Source organism: Ochotona curzoniae, unplaced genomic scaffold (genome assembly GCF_017591425.1).
Source record: "Ochotona curzoniae isolate NIBS_2020 unplaced genomic scaffold, NIBS_Ocur_1.0 scaffold_3890, whole genome shotgun sequence".
NCBI lineage: Eukaryota > Metazoa > Chordata > Mammalia > Lagomorpha > Ochotonidae > Ochotona > Ochotona curzoniae.
Window position 1 is genome coordinate 16,535,960 of NW_024467115.1, and position 23,640 is coordinate 16,559,599.

General features: G+C 39.0%; 1 protein-coding gene across 1 annotated transcript in view; it reads right to left on the reverse strand.

The window, feature by feature from the left end:
* AHI1 (Abelson helper integration site 1) overlaps positions 1–23,640 on the reverse strand; it is a 190,262-nt gene that overhangs the window by 115,403 nt on the left and 51,219 nt on the right. The window contains exons 13-17 of the mRNA XM_040965629.1: positions 21,587–21,816; positions 19,730–19,836; positions 15,303–15,421; positions 13,074–13,204; positions 10,681–10,821 (exon numbers count right to left, since the gene is read on the reverse strand). Coding sequence (XP_040821563.1) covers positions 10,681–10,821; positions 13,074–13,204; positions 15,303–15,421; positions 19,730–19,836; positions 21,587–21,816 — 728 coding nt within the window. The remainder of the gene's footprint in view (positions 1–10,680; positions 10,822–13,073; positions 13,205–15,302; positions 15,422–19,729; positions 19,837–21,586; positions 21,817–23,640) is intronic.

The window sequence follows — 23,640 nt, forward strand, 5'->3', positions numbered from 1 at the left end:
AGTTGGATACTTGCAAGGGAAGAAATGAACTTTGATACATGCTTCATACTGTGTATACAAAGTAAACCCAAATAAATCATGGACCTAATTATAAAACCTAAAGCTACAAAATTTATAAAAGGGAATATAGAAGAACACTTTTATGAGCTTGGATTAGGCAAAGAGTTCTTACATACAACACTAAAATCCATAAAATAATAAACTGATCATTTGGATTTCATCAGTTTCGAACTTCTGTTATTCAAACTGTCAAGGCAATGAGGGGACAAGCCAAGGACTGGGGGAAATTATCTGCAAATTATATGCCTGGTAGAGAACTTGTACCCAGCGAACATGAACCCTCTAAACTCTGTTATCAGAAAACAAGTAAGCCAATTTTAAACACACACAGAACATATGAACCGGAACCTCTGTTTCTGAATGGAGGTATCTGAATGGCAAATAAATACATGAAAAGGTGCTCGATACCATTAGTCATTAGGGAAAAGGAAAGTAAAACTTCAATTAAATAGAACTGTTTAACTCTTGGAATGGCTGGAATGAAAAAGACTGGCTATTTCCAACTGGGGAAGGATATGGGGATGCTGAAACATTTACACACATTTTGCATGTGTGTGCGAGTGGTACAACCACTTCAGTAAATAGTTGGCAGCTTCCCAATAAGTTAAAACACACACCTGCAAGAAGATCCAGCTCCTCTACTCAGGAAACTGACCACTAGAAAGGGAAGTATATGTCCTTAGAAAGCCTTGTACATGAATGTCTGCAGCAGCTTTGTCCGCAACATTTGAAAACTGGGTCCAATTCAAACACCCATCAACAGATGAATGGATAAACAAACTGTGATATAAGGAAGAACATTCAGCAAAAGAAACACTGACAAATGATAAAACACGGATAAACTTCCCAAGTATTATGAAAGCAAGAAGCCAAAAGACAGTACATTAGTTCTGCTGCTTTATGTATACACTATTTTGAAAAATACAAACTAAGTCATACTGGTTATACAGAGTGAGGGAAGGTAAGGAGGGCTAGCAAAATGGAGAACTTTTGGTTATGATAGATACGTTCTCTTCTTGATTGAGATAATGGTCTCACACACATACAGAAGTCTAGGGTGTGCACTTTAACTATGTGCATCATATTGTATGTCAATTACGTCTTAATAAGGATATTTTTCAAAATGCAAATGCTAAAATGGTGATAAAAGGAATAATTAATCCTTTTTTCTCATTTTTTTCTTTTTTTTTTTTAAAGATTTATTTTTATTATTTTTTCATTGGAAAGGCAGATATACGGAGAGGAGAGACAGAGAGGAAGATCTTCCGTCCGATGATTCACTCCCCAGGTGAGCGCAACGGCCGGTGCTATGCCGATCCGAAGCCAGGAGCCTCTTCGGGGTCTCCCACAGGGGTGCAGGGTCCCAAAGCCCTGGGCCATCCTCGACTGCTTTCCCAGGCCACAGGCAGGGAGCTGGAAAGGAAGCGGGGCTGCTGGGATTAGAACCGGCGCCCATATGGGATCCCGGGCGTGCAAGGTGAGGACCTTAACCACTGCGCCACCGCGCCGGGCCCAAGGAATAATTAATCTTAATATGCAGAGTCCCCACAAAACCCACTAAAAAGAATAATACAAATTAAAACTAGGCAAAAAACTATTACAGAAAATTCACAAAAGGACTAGATTAAGCCATTAAAATTATTTAACCTCACTGAAAGTTAATGAAGAAATTAGTCATGAAAAAATGCATAATAGAAAGTGTTTTTTTTCCTATATGACTGAATTCAGTCATATAGGAAAACATTTATGGAAAAATGAGATTTAAACACACATTATTTTGGTACATATGTTGAAATGTATGTCTATTTTTTTTATCACTACAGATATTTTCTGCAAACTCTATGAAGACCCTGCATATCACAATGGAAAGCTGCCCATGTTATATTATTAGCCAGAAGAAAGAACAGCTTAAAAATCCACAGAGTGAGTATATTAAAGCATAAACCCATTTTGGTTGTTGTTGTTACAAATTTTGATTTCAATAACCATCATTTTGAATTGACACATGTTAAATTTTAGGACTATGATTTTGCTATTCACACAGTACTGCACTCAGGCACTCGTGAGAAAGATTAGCTTAGCAACAGCTGGTGCATGCTTCTGGACGGCCCTGATGGTGCTGAGAGCCAGGCGACGCTATCGAGAAGAGAATCTGCCTGCACCTGCTCTTCCAGGACCGCGCACCCCTCAGGGCTAAGCTCTGCATGCTTACAGAAGTGCAGCCATTTCTCCAAAGGTTTTTTGTGTGTGTGTGTTGGGGGCGGGGGTGTTGACTATAATTTTTTCAATATATCATTTGGATCTTTATTATAAAGGACAATTGGAAAATTGATTTTCTCTTCAAAATTCAAACTCTTCTTACAGAATAAAGGAAACTTTATTTTTTTTCAAAGATGTGTGTGTGTGTGTGTGTGTGTGTGTGTGAGTGTTACAGTGTGTGGGGGGGGAGAAGGGAGCAGCAGCAGGTACAGGGGTTGAGCTGAATTTTACTACTGTTCCTTTTCTTCTTTGGGTTAAACTGGATTTTGTAAATATGAGATGCAAACCACATATATATTTTTTAATTTCTTAGGAAATAATTTTCTTTAAGTTGGTAAGAAATAGTAAAAGGCTAAATATTTGTTTATGCTTGCAGGTACTAGAAGGTCTTCTGGAAAAGACTGAAGTTTCCTCAATGGATATAGATAGAAAAAATGAACTTCAAATGATTATATCTTCTAAAGGGTTAGATTTCAAGGAGTCAAATTAACAGCTTGCTTTAACTTTAAACTTCCGGTTCTCTGAAAACAACTTTCAAAAAATCTACTGAAATTTACAAAGATCTAATTTCCAGAAACAGAAGCTACTTACAAGTCCTGTGTGCTCCCTCCTCCCTAGTCTTACACAGCAAATGCATACATCTGTTTGCACAAGCCTATTCAATTTCATGGTAAAGCAGGTTCTAACAGGTGACCTCTGCTATGCCTTCAAATTTCACACTCCAATCGGTGCAGATGTTTCTCAAAGACTTTTACACAGGCCATGGTCAAGTACAAGATTGCAATTGAGTAACTATTTCTTCGCCATTTTTTCTCCTTTGTGCTAATGTGCTTAAAACTGAGTTCTGACTTAACCTGTGTCCAATTCCACCACTCATGTCCATCCCTTCACCATTTTTTGAGAGGCTATGTGTCATGTGATAGAACAGGCTCAGAGACAGCGGCTCCTTCATGTTTCAGCCTTACGGAGGGGAAGGAGAAACTGCAGGTGCTAAGTTTGACAGTGCAGGAGCAGACTAGGAGACAAGAGCCGAGGCGACCGCCTCACAGGACCAAAGCCATGCTGTAGCCATCCAAACGCTTCTAAATGTGCTTCCAGGGACTACTATTTGGAATCTAAATTATACACAATTAAAACAGTTCTAAAATGTCATATTTTTTTACAACTGACAATCCTTTGATTTATACAGTAAGTTCAGTGCTTCTGTGTATATTCTGACCTTAAACAATTATAAAAAAGATGCGGTTTTCTTGGGAGATTTTTATCTTTATAGGAGGAAGAAAGGAGGAAATAAGATATTTTCATACACTGCCTCTTGCATTTAAATCCATGTTTACTTGTATTAATGACTTTACAGAAACGTAAAAAGTTATAAGCTTCTTAACACTTAACTCCTTTTTTCAATATCTGTTATTACACATAACCCTGTTATTACAGAATCATTTTACTGGATATCTAATTCTACTACTTTTAAATTACTAAATTTCTATTTTTAACGTGATTTCTCTAAGGTGGGTAGCTCTATTTTTCTAGTTTTTAAACATTTAACAGTTGCCCCAGATCCTCCTCTTTGTCCCTTTAACACTTGTCATGTGTAGCAATGTGCAAGGGTTCATCCTCTACTGCTTTCCCAGGCCACAAGCATGGAGCTGGAAGGGAAGTGGAGCAGCCAGGACATGAACCAGAAGCCCAAATGGGATCCCAGATTGTGCAAGGTGAAGATTTTGCCACTGCGCCATTGTGCAGGCGCCCCACTGTTGGCTATTTCTACACTTGATCTTAGCCAAAAGGCCAGGAAGTGATCTGTTGTCTCTTTCTTATAACCAGTGATCTGCTGTCTACTTCTTATAATCTTCCTCCTTGCTTGGTTTTCTTTAAAAAGCACCAACATCAGTATTCCAAAAACAACCAAACAACCAAAGATAGCCTGGATGAGAAATTCAAGACTCTGGCTTATGTTCAAAGTCACCAAGTTGACTAAGTGGTTTCCATATGTTCAGCTCCTTGACTGACATAAACCTTAAATTCAAGTCCCTGTTATGCGAAGAACAGTAAAACATACTTTAGGACATGGCTAAGTGATAGATTGCATTCTCATTCTTTTTTTATATTTATTTATTATTTACCAAAATACAGTTTTGTGGGAATGGGGCGCCTCATTCTTAAACTGCGGCCCCTGAGGGTAGATGTTCAGTGTAGAGATGAAGATGTTGCCTGGGAAGCCTGTGTCCCACATCGGAGTGCCTTGGTCCAAGTCCCAGCTTCACTGTCCGCTTCAGCTGCCTGCTAACACGCACGGTGCACAGCAGCAGGGCAGAACTACAGTGCTTGGGCCCCCGCCCAGACGGAGCTTCCAGCACCCCATTTCAGCCTGACCCAGTCCCTCAGCTGTTGCAGGCATTTAGTAAATGAACCACGGAAAGGAGTGAGAGATTTCTGTGTCTCTCTTCCCCCTCTTCATTTCTATATCTATAGCTATATTTATACACCTACTTATATTTCTCTGTTTTTCAAATACAATAAATAAATAAAGCTTTTCAAAACAGGGGTACTTATATCTGCTAACTTTCCCTGTTTGACTTCAAACAAACATTTAAAATGCTTCTCTACAATCAGTGTATTTGTTACATTATAATCTTATCCAAGTATAGGGACTACAATATCTGAGTTTGCCTTGTAATCATTCAACATTCTAGGTACGCCACTGAATTATACATAAAACCATGGCAGTGAAATTTATTTCCCAGGAAGTGTTATCTTATTGAAAACACAGTTAAAGTGGTTACATTAAAATCTAATCCTACAGGGACCTGAGTTGTGATGTAATGAGTAACAGTTGCTGTGACACCAGCATTCCATACGAACGCTGGTTCACTGTTTTGGCTACTCCACACTGAAGTCCCTGCTAATGGCCTGGGAAGATGGCAGAAGGCAGAAGTCCCTGCCACCCATGTACGAAAACAAGAAGAAGCTCCAGGCTTTGGCCTGGCCTGGCACTGGCCTTGGCAGCCTTCCTGGGGGCAAACCAGCAGACGAAGGATCACTTTCTCTCACCCCTCTATAACTACTCTATGCAACTTTCAAAAGAAAGACATCTTTAGAAACAATAAATGGATTTTTAAAATCCAGTGCTACGTACTATAAGACAACACATGTTTGGAACTGATAGAGAAAATATTTTTTTTAGTTCATCACAACTATAAATTATCCCCCTAAACTTTTAAAAGAGGAATGATTAATTATTAATAATAATGTAACACAAATTTCCTTCTATTCTAGAGGGTTTCCCTTGAAGACTGAGTTTAAAAATATGTCATACCATAGGGATATTTAGTCACCGTCTTAATCTAGGCTACTTCTTGACACAGAAATACGGAAACTACACACGTAGCTGTGATGGACAGCCTGCCAGCACATGGTACACTCTACCAGGGAACTGCTTTGTTCCCTGTGTCGGCTTCCTCCCGTGAAGAGGACAGCAGTGCCACCTCAGGGTTCTCACAGGGTTCCAGAGACTGGACGGGAGGGTAAGTGTCAGCGTTGCTCAGCTGGCAGATGCTGAGTAAACTCCGGTTAGGTGTCACCTGCTTCTACAACTGATTGTTTTAGGCCGAGAATCTCTAACTGATGATGGCTTCCATTCTATGGTTTAACAAAGCTTAAGTTAAAAATTCTGCTCTATAGGACTTAGAATTCTTTGTTCAAATATTTTTTGCACATGTAGTAATTTGAATGTTCCAAACACCATGGGCTTTTAGTCAGTGAACAAGTTACGCAGTAGTATTTTATCACAACCTAAAGGAACATGTAGCCCTGAACTCTGGTAAAACAAGTCACTGTGTCTTAAAAATAAGCTTTCAGCAGTGGTGACATAGGTGACCACTGATGAAGACAAGTGATTTTAATAAAATCATGTCAGAGGTAGAAATTACTTTTCAGTTTGACTCGTTCTTCCAGGGGTTTATCAAACCACTCAGCAAGCACAAAGGATTGGAAAAGAGCGTAGTCATCTGAGACGATGCCTAGGTTTTACAACCCAGCCCACTAGGCACTCTACAGGTAGGTGTTCAAGATGCGTCTAGCGTAACTAAGACCCTAAGCACGGAAAATCATGTTCCAGTTAACATCGGTTTAGGGGACACAGTGCCACCTAGTGAACAACTAGGCTCATTACTTGTGATTACTAAATAAGGCTGAGCACAACAACAACAAAAAACACACATGCATATTCATTATGTGTTAGCATTGAGGTTAGCTACTGAGAATAAAAAGATGAACAAGCCCCATCTTTGCCTCTAAGTATGAAAGATATAGACGCAAGACAAAGGCACAGAGAAGCATACAAAGATGGTAAAGTAGGAAGAAAGGGAAAAAAAAGAGCTTTATTACACACCGCAGCTAGGATTTCAGGGGATCTCCTGAAAGGCAGTTTAAGTAATAGCAAACAGGTCACGGACTCCACCCAGACTGCACGCTTTTAAGTTCTGGCTCCTAATGCTAAATAGTACCTATATCATAAGATTATTGTGAAAATTTAAATAAATCAATATAAAGTGCTCGAAGCAGCATGGGAGGCACAGGAAGTGTGACGCCAGTATTATTGCTGGATACTATTCGATACTGACATGGACAAATACTGATTAAAGCAAAACACTGGTTGCTAAAGCCGAGCTTCATAACATTAACTCAGTAGAAGCCGTTTCTGTGACTAGCATTCTATTATTATGGGAATCCTAAGTGCACATTATTTGTGGTGCTCTGTGACTAAATTTTGTATTCCCATATGATTAACCTTTCAACATCAGGCAAATAAAACTGCCTTCTGAAAGTAAAAATTGTATTTCTTACCAAAAAAAGCAAAAAGTCAGTAGCATGAAAGACCCAGAAGACCACAACCTGTCCATGTGCTTACCAGGGAGAGATGCCTGCTGACTCTTCACAGATTCTGCTGGAACTGAAAGACGGCTGATACATTTAGCTACTGCTGTGGTCTCATTCGAAAAACTTATTTATTTTTAAAGGGAGCTTACTCCATTTTTCCTTGAAAATTGTCACAAGTTCTGATAAATACTATTTCAAAGTCACTTAATTGGTATGTATCTTATGAATTTTATAGCATTAAAAATTTTACATAAGGCTACATCCCAATTTTATCTGTGTCAAAATCTGCTGTCTAGAAATGAAACACAAGGCCAAACTATAACAGGTTAATAATAGAGCATATTCAATGAAAAGTCTAAAGATGACTTGATGAATCTGGCCTATGTTTAATCAGTAAAATATTTTAGAGATGCAAACTATCTTCATTTTCTCACAGATTTGTATCACTGACAAGAGCTATGCTAAGTTTTGAATGGCAAACCTTCAGTAAATCTTTAGCTACTTAACTTCTTCCTAACATACTTTCTTTGAAAAAAGCAAACAAACAAAGACATGGTAGGCTAAGCCTATTCCTCTGCTTGCAGCACTGGCATCCCATGTGGGCACCTGCTCATGCTCTGGCTGCTCCAGTTCCCATCCCTGTCCCTGCTTACGGACTGGTAAAGCAGCACCGGATTGTTCAAGTCCTTGGGCCCCTCCACCCACGTGGGTGACCTGGAAGAAGTTCCCGACTTCAGACTGGCTCAGCTCCTGATCCAATCAGAGGATGGACAACTTTGTCTTGTCTCTCCTGTCTCTCTGGAACGCTCTCAAACACATTAAGCATATATTTTTAAAAAGAAAAACAAACAGCGAAGAGCTGGGAAAATGTACTGAAATGTTTTAAAGTTTATTGTGTTTAACTGTTCTACTATATCAGAAATTGTGTTCCGAATACACTGCACAAAATATTTTTAATTTCATACATGTACAATTTGAATATTTTAATTTATAAAACACCCAAGGAAATCCTTTCTTTTTCTTCTAATAAGATGGCATGGACATATAGCATCAGGGTCTAAACTTGATGTACTCATTTTCTGATGCAACAGGTCTGGAAAGGTGCACACATTAATAAAGGAAAGGGTAAACCAATAGAGTGAAAGGAAAAAACAACTTTTTAAAATCCCACTGCACACAGAGATGCTTATCTGCATATTAAAACGCGAGTTCCTATAAAGTCAAGTGTGGACTGGTTGGGAGAGCACAACAACAACTTCTTTTAGCTTTTGTTTGCTTTAATACAGTGCTTGTTAATTTACAAAGCACTTTCACAGGCTCTGACTCATAGTAACCTCACAAACAGCTCTCCAAGGCAGGACAGGCACCGGTACTCACTTTTTCACAAACAAATGGAGCTTTGGGAAGGCAAGTACAAAGTAACTAATATAAAAGCACGGAGCCTAAAACATGTAAAGAATTAAGACTTCAATGTATATGTGTGGTGAAAATTTCAAAAGTCTAAAAAGTAAATCATAAATTGAATGAAGACTATTGTGAAACTTCTTAAAAGTCTGACGAAATCAATGCGTTGTCTATTTCCTGTGCAACAGCTGCAATGATGAAGTATTTTAAGTATAATTCTTTTCATTTGGTGAAGTGTGTACGAAAAAAGAGCTATTTCAGGATACATGCTAGAATCACACATCGGTTTTGGACACTGACTGACTTGAGAAATCCATTAGTCCTTTCCCATAATCAAGCAGTGTTTATTTCTGTTAACGCTTGTAGAGTAACTTGACGGTGATGAACAATTTCCCCATTAGTTAATGCTGCTCTTCAAATGTGAATATGGTTGTAGGAGATTACCTTAAGATGTATCTTAATTCTATACATTATTTTCTAATTTAATTTATCTGTAAATCCACAATATAATACTATTATAAAAAAGTGATACTATGATGAAAAATTTATAAAATTATCTAATAGCACTTGTCACAACCATTAAATCAATGTGATTTATACTAATCGAAAAAAATGTAAGCCTCATTAATTTAAACAATTTGTCCCAAAGTTCTACATTGTTACTTGTATGCATACTTATATAGTATGAATTTATAAATGAACAAAACTACATATACCACTTTAGCTTATCAACAATAATGATAAATAACATCCCAAGAATCACAAATAAGACAAAGAATTACAACTTGGAAAATAACAGCATCAATAACATAATGAACAATTAAATCCTAACTTCAAAATAGAAATGAAAGAAATATATAAAAATGGGCATAAATCCCTATAGTAGCTAGAAAACCACAGGGTGTCTGGACAACATTTCCAAAGCTGCTACTTCCTCATTATTTTGTATTATTCAGAATTGAAAGAGAAATCAGATTTCTAATTCCAGATCCTGTTTTCACTGGCATTTGATTCTAACTTTGAATGTCAGAATACTTTCAAAACATCACACAAAAACTAAGCACTTTTGTAAAGCAGAAAAACAGAACAAGAAATTACCTAGGTGACTTAAAACATTAAAAATTTCAATTATCTAGTTTGTAAAAATATGTGTACATATATTTAAAATATTTATTTTTTTATTGAAAAGCCATATATACAGAAAGGAAGAGAGACTGAGAGGAAGATCTTATATTCAATGATTCACTTTCCAAGCGGTCACAATGGTTAGACCTGCATTGATCCAAAGCCAGGAGCCAGGAGCCTCCTCGGGGTCCCCCACACGGGTACAGGGTCACAAGACTTTAGGCCATTTTTGACTGCTATCCCAGGCCACAAACAGGGAGCTGGATGGGAAATGGAGCTGCCAGGATTAGAACTGGCGCCCATATGGGATGCTGGCATGTGCAAGGTGAAGACTCTAGCTGCTAAGCTACTGCGCTGGGCTCAAAAATATTTTAAATTGGGTCCAGCGTGATAGTGTAGCAGTCAAGGACGGTCCAAGTCCTTGGGACCCTGCACCCACGTGGGAGACCTGGAAGAGCTCCTGGCTCTTAGCTTCGGACTGGCTCAGCTCCAGCCGTTGCAGTCACTTGGGGAGTGAATCATCTGATGTAAGATCTTCCTTTCTGTCTCTCCTCCTCTGTATATCCTCCTTTCCAATAAAAATAAATAAATCTTTAAAAAATACGTTTTAAATTTAGTTAATATATTACCAAATAATTTTAGGTGATAGTTACCCATTTAAATGGATATATAAAGAAAGTAATGCTTACCTTTCTGTGATTCCAATAGCACAAACATTATTGTCCCATTGGCTGATAATTACAGCCCATAGTAATTAGCATCATAAAATAATAACATGCTACACCATAACTACAGTAATATAGTCAGTTTACTCTATTTGAGTCTTACGGTATATTCAAGAGAGCTTTGTTAATACAAAGGTTGATAGATTTATAGAACTAATGGCCTTTCATTGAGTTTACACATACATGTTACTCTGAATATTCTGTACTTTTCAAGCTGTAGACTTACCATGGAAATCATAAATATACAGAAGAATTGGCTCATTCTGCCCAAATGCACAAAAAGCAACCATATTTTCAAAAGGATGGTATGAAATGTCTCGAATTGGTGCCTTGAACGGCAGGTCAGAATACACTGCAACTTGTTCTCCTAAATGAGAAAGGAGATTCAAAATGTGTGTTGTGCCAGCTAGTTTTCATTACAACACTATGCTGCAATTCATTAGAAAGTATTATAGTGACAATGAAGCTCACATTTACCCACAAGCCTTAAATACTTCTAAATATTTTAGTACAACTCGATTAAATACCTAATTTTCTGCAATTGGCAGGCCCGCCTTCTCCTATGTGTTTTATTTATTTATTTAATTTAATGCAATTTAATTTTATGATTTAGTTTCACAGGCTCTGAGATTTCCCTTCCCCAAATCCTTTGCCCCTCTGGGTCCCTCCATATTATTACAATAATACAGTCCTTTATGAACAGTCCCAAGTTCATCACGCTGCTATTTAAGTGTGTCCTGACATTACAGGTATGGACAATGGCAGACAGGCCAGCATCATAGTCAAGATATATCCATCAGTTTCATTGGGAGTCCTTCTTCGATTTGAAAGTAGAGATGTACACTGCATTGTATCTTCACGTCCAGAAATGACAGTCCCTATTACACAGTTACACCACATCCCATTATGCCTTTTTAAAAATTATTTTTACTTTTGATGATTTTTACACAGTTGATTCGGGTGAAAAGAGGGTCAAGGGCTATAGCAAGGTGGGTGAGATCACCATTTCCACATTCTCTTTTTCCTTTCTATATCTGGGGAAGGAGTAGATAAGGGGAGAAGCCACACCCAGCCTTCCAACCATCTTAGGTCCCCAATGTGGAGCCTGCTCTGAGGGCCCTGCTCAAGAGGTTTCAATAGTTCAACAGTTCTGAATTACTGCTAATCTAGCCAGTCCAAGTATGAGGAAATCTCTCTAGAATCCACTGGCTGACATAGTCCACCTTAGAGTCTTAACTCTCAACGAGGACATCAAGGCAGAAAACAAAGAAGAGCTTCTGGAGGAAGCTGAGAGGTGAGCTGGCTGAGATGTGGCAGAGCCAGGTAAACTCTAGCTAGCAAAAACTCTGAGCAGAATTAGGCGAGGAATCACAGAACTTGAAAATAGGAACTTTGAAGGAAGAGGGTATTTGGTGATTTTCCTTTTTTTTTAATTCCAGAGGCTGTCTGATGTAACACATGCTTAAAAGACACCCACAAGTAAAGCTAGAACATGGTTGAAGCAGCTGCTTACGGGATGTCAGAGGAATGTGTCAGAAGCAAAAACAGTGAAGAATCTACATTCATTTACTGAAGCACAAAAGTGTTATTTCTTGTTGCTGAACTGATGTGAAAGTATCAAAACACAGCTCAGGGGCAGGCATTACAGTGCAGGGTTCAGCTGCTACTGGAGAGACCCACCTCCCATACCAGAGGGCCAACAGTGCAATGCCCTTTCCACTTCAGATTCAACTTCCTGCTGATGTGCCTGGGCAAACAGCAGTGTTGGCACAACTCTCTGCCACCCCTTTGGAAGACCGGCGGGTGTTACATGGGGCCTGGCCGAGCCAGCTGTTGCGGGCATTTGGAAGAGGTAGCCAGCAGTTGGGCCATCTCTCTCTACACCTATCTGTCAAATAAGTAAACAAATTGACTTAAAACCCAAACAATGCAGTAGAGGGGAAAACCCTAAGTGAGCTGGCTGGTCAAAACTTCCCAAGTACAAAAACAGGAGTAAGGGAGGTGAAATCAAACAGTGCTCCTAAGGAAATTTCAAAATACATTTTATAAATCTTCAATTTCTTGTTTAAAAATGTTCATGTAGTTTTAGCTTTTCTTTGAAAGGCAAAGATGAGGCAAAAGTGGACTTTCTATTCTAACAGTTAATTTTATTGGTAGAAAAGTGAGTCACAGTAATTCTGGTAAATTGCTAGTTGAGCAGCAGACACTAAACACTTTCACAGAGATGTTTCTGTAACTAATTAAAGCAGCATGTAGACGTTCAACCACTTGTCCATCCTGTTACGTTCCAAGAGTGGCTTATAACATTCTGTATTCTGCAGTACAGTCTTCATTAAATACTTTCTAAGATCAGCAGTATCTCACTATCAAAAAGGAAATCATCAATTTTGAATATTAATGTGAAATTACACATGCATGAGAATATTAAAATATGAGAAACGGAGTTTAACCCAAGTTTAACTACAGGTGAATTCCATGGAAAGCTTCTCAATATTACAAAATACAGCTGACAACTCTAAAATGGATTTCCTTGAAATGTATTCCCTCAGTGGCAGTTCATACCTCCTCAAACCATTATTCCTCTTAGAAAAATCTTTCTGAAGAACAGTGACGATTTACCTGTTTCGGGGTCCCACACATACACCACCCCGTCCTCACTTCCGGCAAAGAGAAAGGAGCCGCACGGTGTCAAGGTGCTGTGGATCTTCTCCCGGTAATTGGCTGCGCCGACAAATTTCCTTGCTACTAATCTATAAACAAAAGGTATTCTCAGATGTAAGATATCGTAACCATTTAAAATTGAGAAGGTAGAAAACTTGTTTAAAAAAATTCTCATTCAACAAATCACTTTGGAGAATGTTTCAAACGGAGCCATTCTAAGGCAGAACAGTCCTGGTGCTCGGTAAGCCTGTAATTTAGAAGCAGCAATATATCAGTGTAAAACAGAAGATGGCTTTCCAAAGCACCACAAGGACCGTGCGGCTTTAGATAAAAGAAATCAATGATGAGTTGGGGAGCGAGAGAGGGAAGCAGGGAGACAGGTTACCTTATGGAAGCAGCATTTGAGTTGGTTACTAAACAGTGGACAGAATTTTTCTAACCTTGCATTTCCTCCCATCTGATGTATTTTATTTTTTTAAAGATTTATTTATTTTTATTGGGAAGTCAGATATACAGAGAGGAGGAGAGACAGAGAGGAAGGTCTTCCGTCTGATGATTCATTCCCTAAGTAGCCGCAAAAGCCACAGCTGAGCTGATCCGAAGCCAGGAGCCAGGAGCCAGGAGCTTCTTTCTCTCTCTTTTTTTTTTTTTTTTTAAGATTTATTTTTATTATTTTCTTTATTGGAAAGGCGGATATACAGAGAGAGGAGAGACAGAGAGGAAGATCTTCCATCCAATGATTCACTCCCCAAGTGGCCGCAAAGGCCGAGGCAGTGCCGATCTGAAGCCAGGAGCCAGTAACTTCTTTCTGGGTCTCCCACATAGGTGCAGGGTCCCAATGCTCTGGGCCATCCTCAACTGCTTTCCCAGGCCACAAGCAGGGAGCTGGATGGGAAGCGGGGCTGCCGGGATTAGAACCAGCACCCACATGGGATCCTAGTACATTCAAGCAAAGGACCTTAACCTCTATGTGATCATGCTGGGCCTGAGGCAGGAGCTTCTGGTCTCCCACGCAGGTTCAGGTTCCCCAAGACTTTGGGCTGTCCTCTACTGCTTTCCCAGGCCACAGTCAGGGAGCTGGATGGGAAGCAGGGCTCCCGGAATTAGAACTGGTACCCATATGGGATCCTGGTACCCATATGGGATCCTGGTGTGTGCAAGGAAAGGACTTGAGCCACTAGGCCACCACGCTGGGCCCATCTGATATATTTTAAAAATCACACAAGAACTATCTGATCCCTGAACAAATTACAGATAAAATCATTGCCTGATCATCTGTGACTAGTGTATACCATCTCCTGACTTTTTCACTCGGGTCTAAAAACTAACAGGAGTTCAGTTCTTCCCATAAATCAGATAAGTGCATCAATAGCCTTTTATAGACAGGGCATTAAATACACTGATCTTGTTTTCACCTGACAACAAATCATGAACAATGGGCCTCCATACTGGAAAATGCATATTATACATTATTTTATTATGATATACCAGGAACACAGGGGGAAAAAAAGTCTTTACTGTTAAAGGTAAATTTGTCTTTTATTTCTAAAAATAAAAAAGCAATGGACGGGCCTGGCAGCGTGGCCTAGCGGCTAAAGTAATCGCCTTGAATGTGCCGGGATCTCATATGGGCACAGGTTCTAATCCCAGCAGCTCCACTTCCCATCCAGCTTCCTGCTTGTGACCTGGGAAAGCAGTCCAGAATAGCCCAAAGCTTTGGGATCCTGCACCCGCATGGGAGACCTGGAAGAAGTTTCTGGATCCTGGCTTTGGATCGGCATAGCATCGGCCGTTGCGGCTCACTTGGGGAGTGAGTCATTGGATGGAAGATCTTCCTCTCTGACCCCCAACCCCCCCGTATGTCTGACTTTGTAATAAAAAATAAGTAAATCTTAAAAAAAAAAAGCAATGGACAACATGCCAGCCTCAGGGCTGGTCTAATTTTTGAACTAGGAAACAGTCTGTGGCTGGACTGTCCAGTGAGCTGTAGGATGCTTAACAATACCCCATCAGAGTTCTATCCATCACCTACCAGACCTAACATGAAAACATTTCTAGATTTTTCCAGCTGATCCCAGGTAAGCAAAATTGTCTGGCTGAGAACTCCTATTGCACTTTACAAATACAACTAATTCATTACTTACTCTATGTGTAGTTACGTAAATATCAAAATTAAAACATACTTACATTCGGAGATCCATAATCCTTAAAGTACTGTCTTTGGTATGGATTAATAAACGTTTTCCATTGGGATGAACCTCCAAGTAACTTATTGGAATTCCTTTAAATTCAGTTTCTTTAATTTCCTAAAATGATTTAAAAAAAAAGAACATAAAAAACTTCTGTTGAGAAATTGTCTGATTTTAAGATTTTCTTTAGAGTATAAAATCACATTTAAAATACCATTTTCGGAACATTTTGTGGTGCAGTGGTTTAACACACTGCCTGTGACGCCAGCAACAATGTGGGCAATAGTCTGAGTGCCAGCTGCTGCACTCCGATTCAGCTCCCTGCTCACAGCCTGGAAGACACGTGTTTGGGCCTCCACCACCCATGAACAGCACCAGATTTCAGCCTCATCCATACCTGGCCATGGCAGCTGTGTGTGGAGTGAACCAGCGGATGGGACCTGTGATTCCCTCTGCAATTGTACCTTTCAAATAAAGATAACTATTTTTTAAAATGTCATTTTTATTTTTTTCTGCAGAGAATTCTTCAAAATTGTTAGCAAAAGGATTCCAACACCTTTAGGTCAGGGTTGAAAATAATGCTGCTGGAACACATTTTTGTATTTTCGTATAATGCTGTATTTAATTGTATGTATTCCTATATATCATTTACTTTCCCACAGCACAGTCAAAATAAAATGTTAGATTGTTGGAAGTGATTCTTCCAATATAAATACGCTGAAATCTTTTAGATGATAATTTCAGGTGGGTTTTCTTTGCAGGGGTTGATAGCCATTTGGGGCCAATAAGGGTGTTCCTAAACCAAGGAAGTCAGGAAGGATACAAAACCTGAGCAGAATCTGCCTTCACAAGCCTGGTGTAAGAGGAACTTGCCAAATTGATTAAACCGATACAAGCTCCACACGTAAGACCCGTACTATAAAACTCGTAGAGCAAAAAGGAAAATCTCCTTGGAGATGATTGGACATCACACCAAAATTTCAGGCCATAGCAGTAAAAATAAAGAAATGGGGCTATGCTGAAGTAAAAAAGTGGCAGCACTGCAAAAGAAACAATCAAAGAGAGAGAGAGACTCTATGACATGGGGAAAAAATTATAAACAGTAAGTCTGTAGGGGGTTAATACCCAAAATATATACTACCTCAGACAACCCAGTAGTAGAAAAATAAACTCTGACTTTTAAAAACTGAAATATGAGCAGAGATCTGAATAGATATTTCACTAAAGAAATCTTGACAGTGGCCAACAGCGGTTACAACAGGAGGGAGAGGAAATGGAAAAAAATGTAGGCCAGAGTATAAAGGCAGAATGAACAGGTCCAGAGATCTAATTCGAAACATTAAGACCATAGGAAATAAAACTGCTATATATTTGGGATTCAAACAGCAGGATGGTTTTTTTGAGATCACTTGCTGATCTGAAAGGCAGAATCACAGAGGGAGAGTGAGGGAGAGCTATCTTCCATCACTAGGTAACACCCCAAATGCCTGTAACAACCAGAGCTGGGCCAGACAGACGCCAGCAGGCAGAAACTCCCTCAGGGTTTTTCACAGGGTTGGGAGAAGTCAAGAACTTGGGCAATCACCCACTACCTGCCAGGCACATCAGGCACGAGCTAGATCAGAAGCGGAGTAGCCAGGACTTGACACAGGCACTCCAATATGCAATGTGGGAGCCCCAAGCAGTAGTTTAACCCGCTGTGCCACCCAACGATCTGCCCCAACTAATAGATTTTATTTGCTGTTGCTCTAAAAACAAAAACAGGGTATTCATGTGATATGATGGGGATATTACTATATTTCATTATACTCATCTTACTGTTCATAAGAACCTTAATAAGATCATTTTGTATGTCTTAAATGCACATAATAAAATTTACTTATTTACACTAAAGAAGTATCAAAAGTCATTTTTTGAATTATCATGAAAAAGTAAAAAACTGCACAAACAAAATTGTGTAGGCCAATGTATAAAGTCGGTGGAAAATCCGCCTTAATCTGTGGGCAGAATTCTGAACTAGCCATCTTCTCCCTTGCAGGTTCCTTACAGTTTTTCACTCCCTTTATACCTATGGCAGAGGTGGGAAACTTTTTTTCTGCCAAGGACTATCTCGATGTCTATAACATCACTTGTGGGCCAGAAAAAATGATCAAATTCAAAACTGGCCTGCTGTAGATTTCCTGACTTTGGAGTTCCAACTCTGGTTCCTTTGGTATGGCCAGATCCAGTGATTGAGGGGGCCTTATGCGGGAAGCATGGTGCCTACCCCTGACCAGAGAGGGGCCTCTTTACAGGGGAGTTGACATCAGCCCAGAAAGCTGGAGACCTAGCGGGACTCCTAGCTCCCCCTGTCTGATGGTAAGACCTGACACTTAGCAGCTGCATCTTTTAAAAGTTACAGGAAACACTGAGGCGCTGATACCACAGATGGGGATTTTAGTGAGCTGAACTACAAACCAATTTAGGGAAGCACTCTTGGGGATCTGAGCAACTGAAACAGATGCAAAAGTGCAAAATCAAAAATAAAACTCCCCACCAAGTGTCAGGCATAAATTTGAGCAATTTGCTGGCAGATCTTGTGTTTGCAGTATCTGACGATTTCCTCCACATTTTTCTTGATCAACATTCATGCTCAAATTAAAAAGAACCTGTTAGAAAGCCAGCATCCCGTTCCAAGGAGTGTGCCAACAGTATATGAACACTTGCTCCTTAAGGGCAGATATGTACAGCTTTCCCCACACTGCCGGCAGGCTACACCACGGTAGGACCACACTACCCAGGTTTGCCACAAGGCACTGGGTACTGAATAGGCATCCTAGCTCACTTCCTAGATACTCATTTCTGTCTCAAGTAATGACGAGGTGGAAAACATACAAGGTAAACCTGTCCCTTAGTTACAAATATGTTAAAGCAAAGAAACGTGATTTCTGATTGCAAACAATGGATTTTGCTTTACTGTCTCAAATGACTGACACTGAGGTTTTTGAAGCCTTGCTAATCCTTCAGGCAACGAATCTGAAAGTTCCTTTCAAAGTGTGCTCAGTTAGGTTACAATCATGAATCCAAGGTATCAACTAATCTAACAGACCACAATGTATTTGTAAAAAATGGAATTCATTAAACAGATTTTAAAGACTCAGTAAATTTGCCCAAAGCCCACTAAAACTGAAGGCAACTGTTGTCATAATCACAGGAAAAACTGAAGAACATAAGTACAACATGTTAAGTAGAAACTCCATCAACAGGTGTAAAATGAACTCACATTTCATGATTCATTTTTAACTAAAAATTAAAAACCATATGCCACCAAAATTGCAAACCACCTTAAGAAAACTCTGTCCACAAATTAAAGTGCTTTTTCATTTGCTTCTGCCTACTTAGCAAATTTCAAATAAAATAATTATTGGGACTTAATCATAGAGCCGCATTATAATTCCATAACCTGCAGGGCAACGTTGTTGGCAAAGCATGGATCATATTGTTTATATACAGAAAAAAGGAATGAATAACAGAAAATGTAAGCTAGGGGTTATAATTATTGACATAAAATGGATTCTGGAATGCCACAGCACAAACTGAGTTCAAAAGAAGAAAAATAACACTCAGCAAAAACAAATAAAAATTTACTTAATTTATTATACTACCAATTAGTTACAAAGAAAAAGTGGTAATTGTCTTTTCAGGGACTGAGAAAAACTGGTAGTTAAAAAAATAGATTTACTTATTGGCTCCGGCACAGTAGAGGCTAAAGTCCTAGCCTTGCACAAGTCAGGATCTCATATGGGCACCAGTTCTAATCCTGGCAACCCTGCTTCCCATCCAGTTCCCTGCCTGTGGCCTGGGAAAGCAGCTGAGGATGGCCCAAGACCTTAGGACCCAGCACCCACTCATGGGAGACCCGGAAGAAGCTCCTGGCTTTAGATTGGCTCAGCTCTGGCCGTTGCAGCCACTTGGGGAGTGAATTAACAGACAGAAGACTTCCTCTCTGTCTCCTTTCCTCTCTGTGTATTTTGCTTTCCAACAAAAATAAGTCTAAAGAATATATGCATATATATACTTATATATTTATTTACTTATTTTCATCTTATTTGAAATGGAGATTGAGAGAGAGAGAGAAAAAGAGAGACTGTATCAACACAGAGAAAACAGATTTTTCAGGCTACCAGTTCACTCCTCCAATGCCCACAAGAGCCAGTGCTGGGTCAGATAACAGCCAGGAGCCTCTTCTGTGGATGGAAGCCTCCATCTGCTGCCTTCCTGGGATGCATCAACAGCACAAGGCCAGCACTCAGACAACAGAAGAGAGCACCCCTTTGAACAGAGAGAACAGAATATTCTGAATTCTGTGCTATCCTAAACTCACGTGGTTGGGCTTTTTCCCCACAATTTCTTTAATTAAATCACAAAATAGAGAACGTACTCTACCTTATTTACAGCCCAGTGGCGCACTGAATGCTGCAAGTCGTTCACCTTGACATAGGTATCCCAAGCAACAATCGTTCCTGTGCAGTCTCCTGTGTACATGTGATGGCCTAGTTTAAAAAAGAAGTTACACACATACATCACAAAGTTAGAAATGCAGGTGAAGTCGGGGGAAATCCTATCCCAGCCAAACAGAACTGAGGGTTATTATATATGCTGCCGAAGCGAGCACAGAACTGAGGGTTATTAAGAGGCAATGTCTTTTTAAAGAAGACAAAAAGACAAACACAGTCAGTCAAATCCCCCTTCTCTTCAATGACGGGCTTCCTTCGTTTAAATCAGTTTTGATGACTCATTATCCTTTGTCACTTACTCGAATCTGCAGACAAAAGAAATGAGCACCTCCGGGTGTGTGCAGCTCATATTCTAATTATTTGAATTATTAAGCATAAATTTGTATCCATTATTAATCTATAGTCTGTTTCATATTGCCGGAAAATACCAAGCGTCTACATTGTTAATATACAGTAGAGATTATATACTAACTTCAGACTAAGTACTAACACCTGAGACTCATTAGGAACTCAATAAGTGATCAGAAAAAATGAAACCACAGAAATAACAAATGCTATACTTTTACGACTATTCTTTAGAGTCAAAGGATCTTAAAGCTGAATGAGACTTTATGCTATCACATTCTATTTCATATTCACTAAGGAATATCTTGCACAGCACTACCAACAGATGGCTGCTCAGCAACTGTGAAGTTAATATTTTGCAAAATAGTTTATTCAACTGGTGAGTTGCTGCTTCTGTGAGAATGTCCTAATTCTGAGCAAAGAATCTGCCATCTGTAGCTGTGACCCCATCTCGGCTTGTTGGGGTGAGTTTCCTCCATGCATGCTAAATTTGCCTTTCTTATGGCCAAACACCTAAAGAAATTCGGTCTCCATCACGATCCAAGCTAATCCTATTATGAAAATGCTTTAGACACCTTTCCATTCAGGACTCTTCCTGAATGTGTCTCCAAGTCAGTAGTAAAACTGGGTACATTAGCAACAGTATCATTTTGATATGGTTCCTATATTAATTAATCATACCCTCAGCTTACATGTCTGGACTAAAACAATGTGAAAGGCGATTATTTAACAGACATTCTGAATTTCTCTAATTTATTCTTCCAATACAATATTTTATATCTAAACAATACATCTTTTAAATTATTATTAATATAAAGAACTGCAACTTTGCCTTAGTTTTTGTATTTTTCAACAAAGTCCTATTGCCATATTTAAGATACACATACAAACACACTCATACTATTCAGCAATAAAAAAAAGAATGAAATATTTCTTATTATAACCAATGAATACAACTGGATACTATTCTTTATGAAATAATTCAGTCTCAAAACAATAAATATCATGCTTTCCCTGATTCACAGTAACTAACACATAGACAACAGAAATATGTATTGTACATGAGCAAAAAGGACACTATGAGATTCGATTACTGCTTGTAGCCTTGACTACACTCTTGAAGAAAAGTGATTTGTCCAGTTAATGTTTGTTGAATTATTTATTCAGTGGAGGGTTAAATTTGTGCTCATTAAGAAAATACATATCTAGTTGTCACAGCAAGAATGAACTGAATGTAAAAGGTTAGAAATTTAATAAATTTAAAATAAAAATAATTTGTTGCCAAATTTATCACAATGTATAAGATAAGCATAAATCCAAAGATATATAATCATCAATATTCAGATCCATCTCAAGCTTAGTTATTGTCCTAGAGAAATGAAACAACTACCAGGAATTCTTCATGCAGCCAGCTTTCAGCAGCACTCATGTTTTCACATACCTTCAGGATCAAAACAGAGAGAGTTGATAAAACTCTTGTGAGCATCAAACTGTCGAATCAATACGGCAGAATCTTCTCTTGTATCAATTTGCCATATTCGTATCACAGAATCGTAGCATCCTGTAACCACCAACTCTCTTGTGGCTGGATGAAATTTAGCCGTGTAGACAAAAGAAGGATGAGGTAAAACTCTGAAAGTATTTGTATTGTTGATTTCATTTTTCCATACCCTACAAAGGATAAAAAGCACATATTACTTCTCAAAGGCAGAAGAAAATTCCTTTCCTCGTTCTTCCTAAGAATCAATATACACAATGCACCTTAAGGGAAGACAATGACCAGTGGTAAGTTTTTTATGACAATAAAGAATACGATAGAGGCTGGCATTGTGGTGTAGTGGGTAAACCGCTGCGTTGATGTTGGCATCCTGTTATTGGCATAAGTTTGAATCCCCAGCTGCTCCACTTCTACTCCACCTTCCTGCTTGTATGCCTGGGAAAGCAGCACAAGGTGGCTCAAGTGCTCGGGCCATTACAAGCACATGGGATTCAGAAGTAGCCCCTAGTTTCTGGCTTCAGTCTGGTCCAGCTCTGGCCATTATGTCCATTTAAGGAGTGAAGTGGTGGATGGAAAAATCTCTCCTCTCCCTCCTTCTGTGACTCCATTTTTCAAATAAATAAAATAAACCTAACATTAAAAATGTGTTAATCATATATTTGATGGTTGGAAATTTTTACAAAGCTATTTCATATTATTCACCATATTTAGTAATTATAGTATATACTCTAAAATCTAAAAAATTATATTTGGATATATCCGTTTCTTAAGCATATCTATTTTAAGAATTATTTATTTTTTATTTATTTGAGAGCCAAAGCAAGAGCAAGTGTGAGAGAGAGGTTTTCCTTCTACTGGTTCACTGTCAGATGCCTGCAGTAGCAGGTCTAGGGCTGAGCCAGACTAAAACTAGGAGCAAGGAACTCTGTCCAAATCTCCCAAGTGGGATAGCAGGGACCTAAGCACTGAAGACACCATCGGCTGCCTCCCAGACTGCGCAATGGCAGGCAGCTGGGTCAGAAGCAGAGGCAGTGCTTGATCCCAGGCATTCTATCATGGACTGTACGCATCCCAAGCAGCATTTAACCTGTTACACTACAGCACCCACCCTCAAACCTAACCTATTTTTGACAATGATTTCCCACATGCTGTATATATTGCTTTTACAAAATTCCTACCAGGGATATGTAAGGAACAGGATACTTTATTATCTTTCACATGTGTAACTTTAAAGTCTAGATGATAATGATGAAGATTCCACAGATTGAAACATCACACTGAAATCAAACTGAATTCTTCAGTAAAAAAAAAAATCAGAATTATGCTAATATGATTAAGAGCACCCTTTAATTCAAGGAAATATGTTTTCTCATTGTATTTTTCTCTAAACAATGCCTAATTAGAAAAAAAAAAATCAAGGGCCCAGCACAATGGCTTAGTGGCTAAACCCTCGCCTTGCATGTTCTGGGTTCCCATACAGGCTTCCAGTTCATGTGTTGGCTGTTCCACTTCTCATCCAGCTCCCTGTTTGTGGCCTGGGAAAGCAACAGGGGACAGCACAAAGTCTTTCAACTCTGCACCTGCATAGTAGACCTGGAAGAAGCTCCAGGCTCATGGCTTAAGATTGGTTTAACTCTGGCTGCTGTGGCCACTTAGGGAGTAAACCAGCAGATGGGAGATTTTGCTCTCTGTCTCTCCTTCTTCTGTAAATCTACCTTACCAATAAAAATAAATAAATATTTTTTAAAAATATCAAAATTATTGCTGCCACACTATTGACAACAGAGTAAACCCTTAGGGTTAAATGGATATTCTTGTCATGTGTAAAAATGGGACATAGGTACTGAGTGTGAAACATTAGATTCTTGTTTATATTCCATTACATTTTTAGAAGAAGCAGATAATAGTTTTTGCTCTGGGGATTCATGTTAATCTTGCTAATTACTGCATAAAACTAAGTAAACAACTCTTTTTTAAAATGATATATAAAGGAAAAA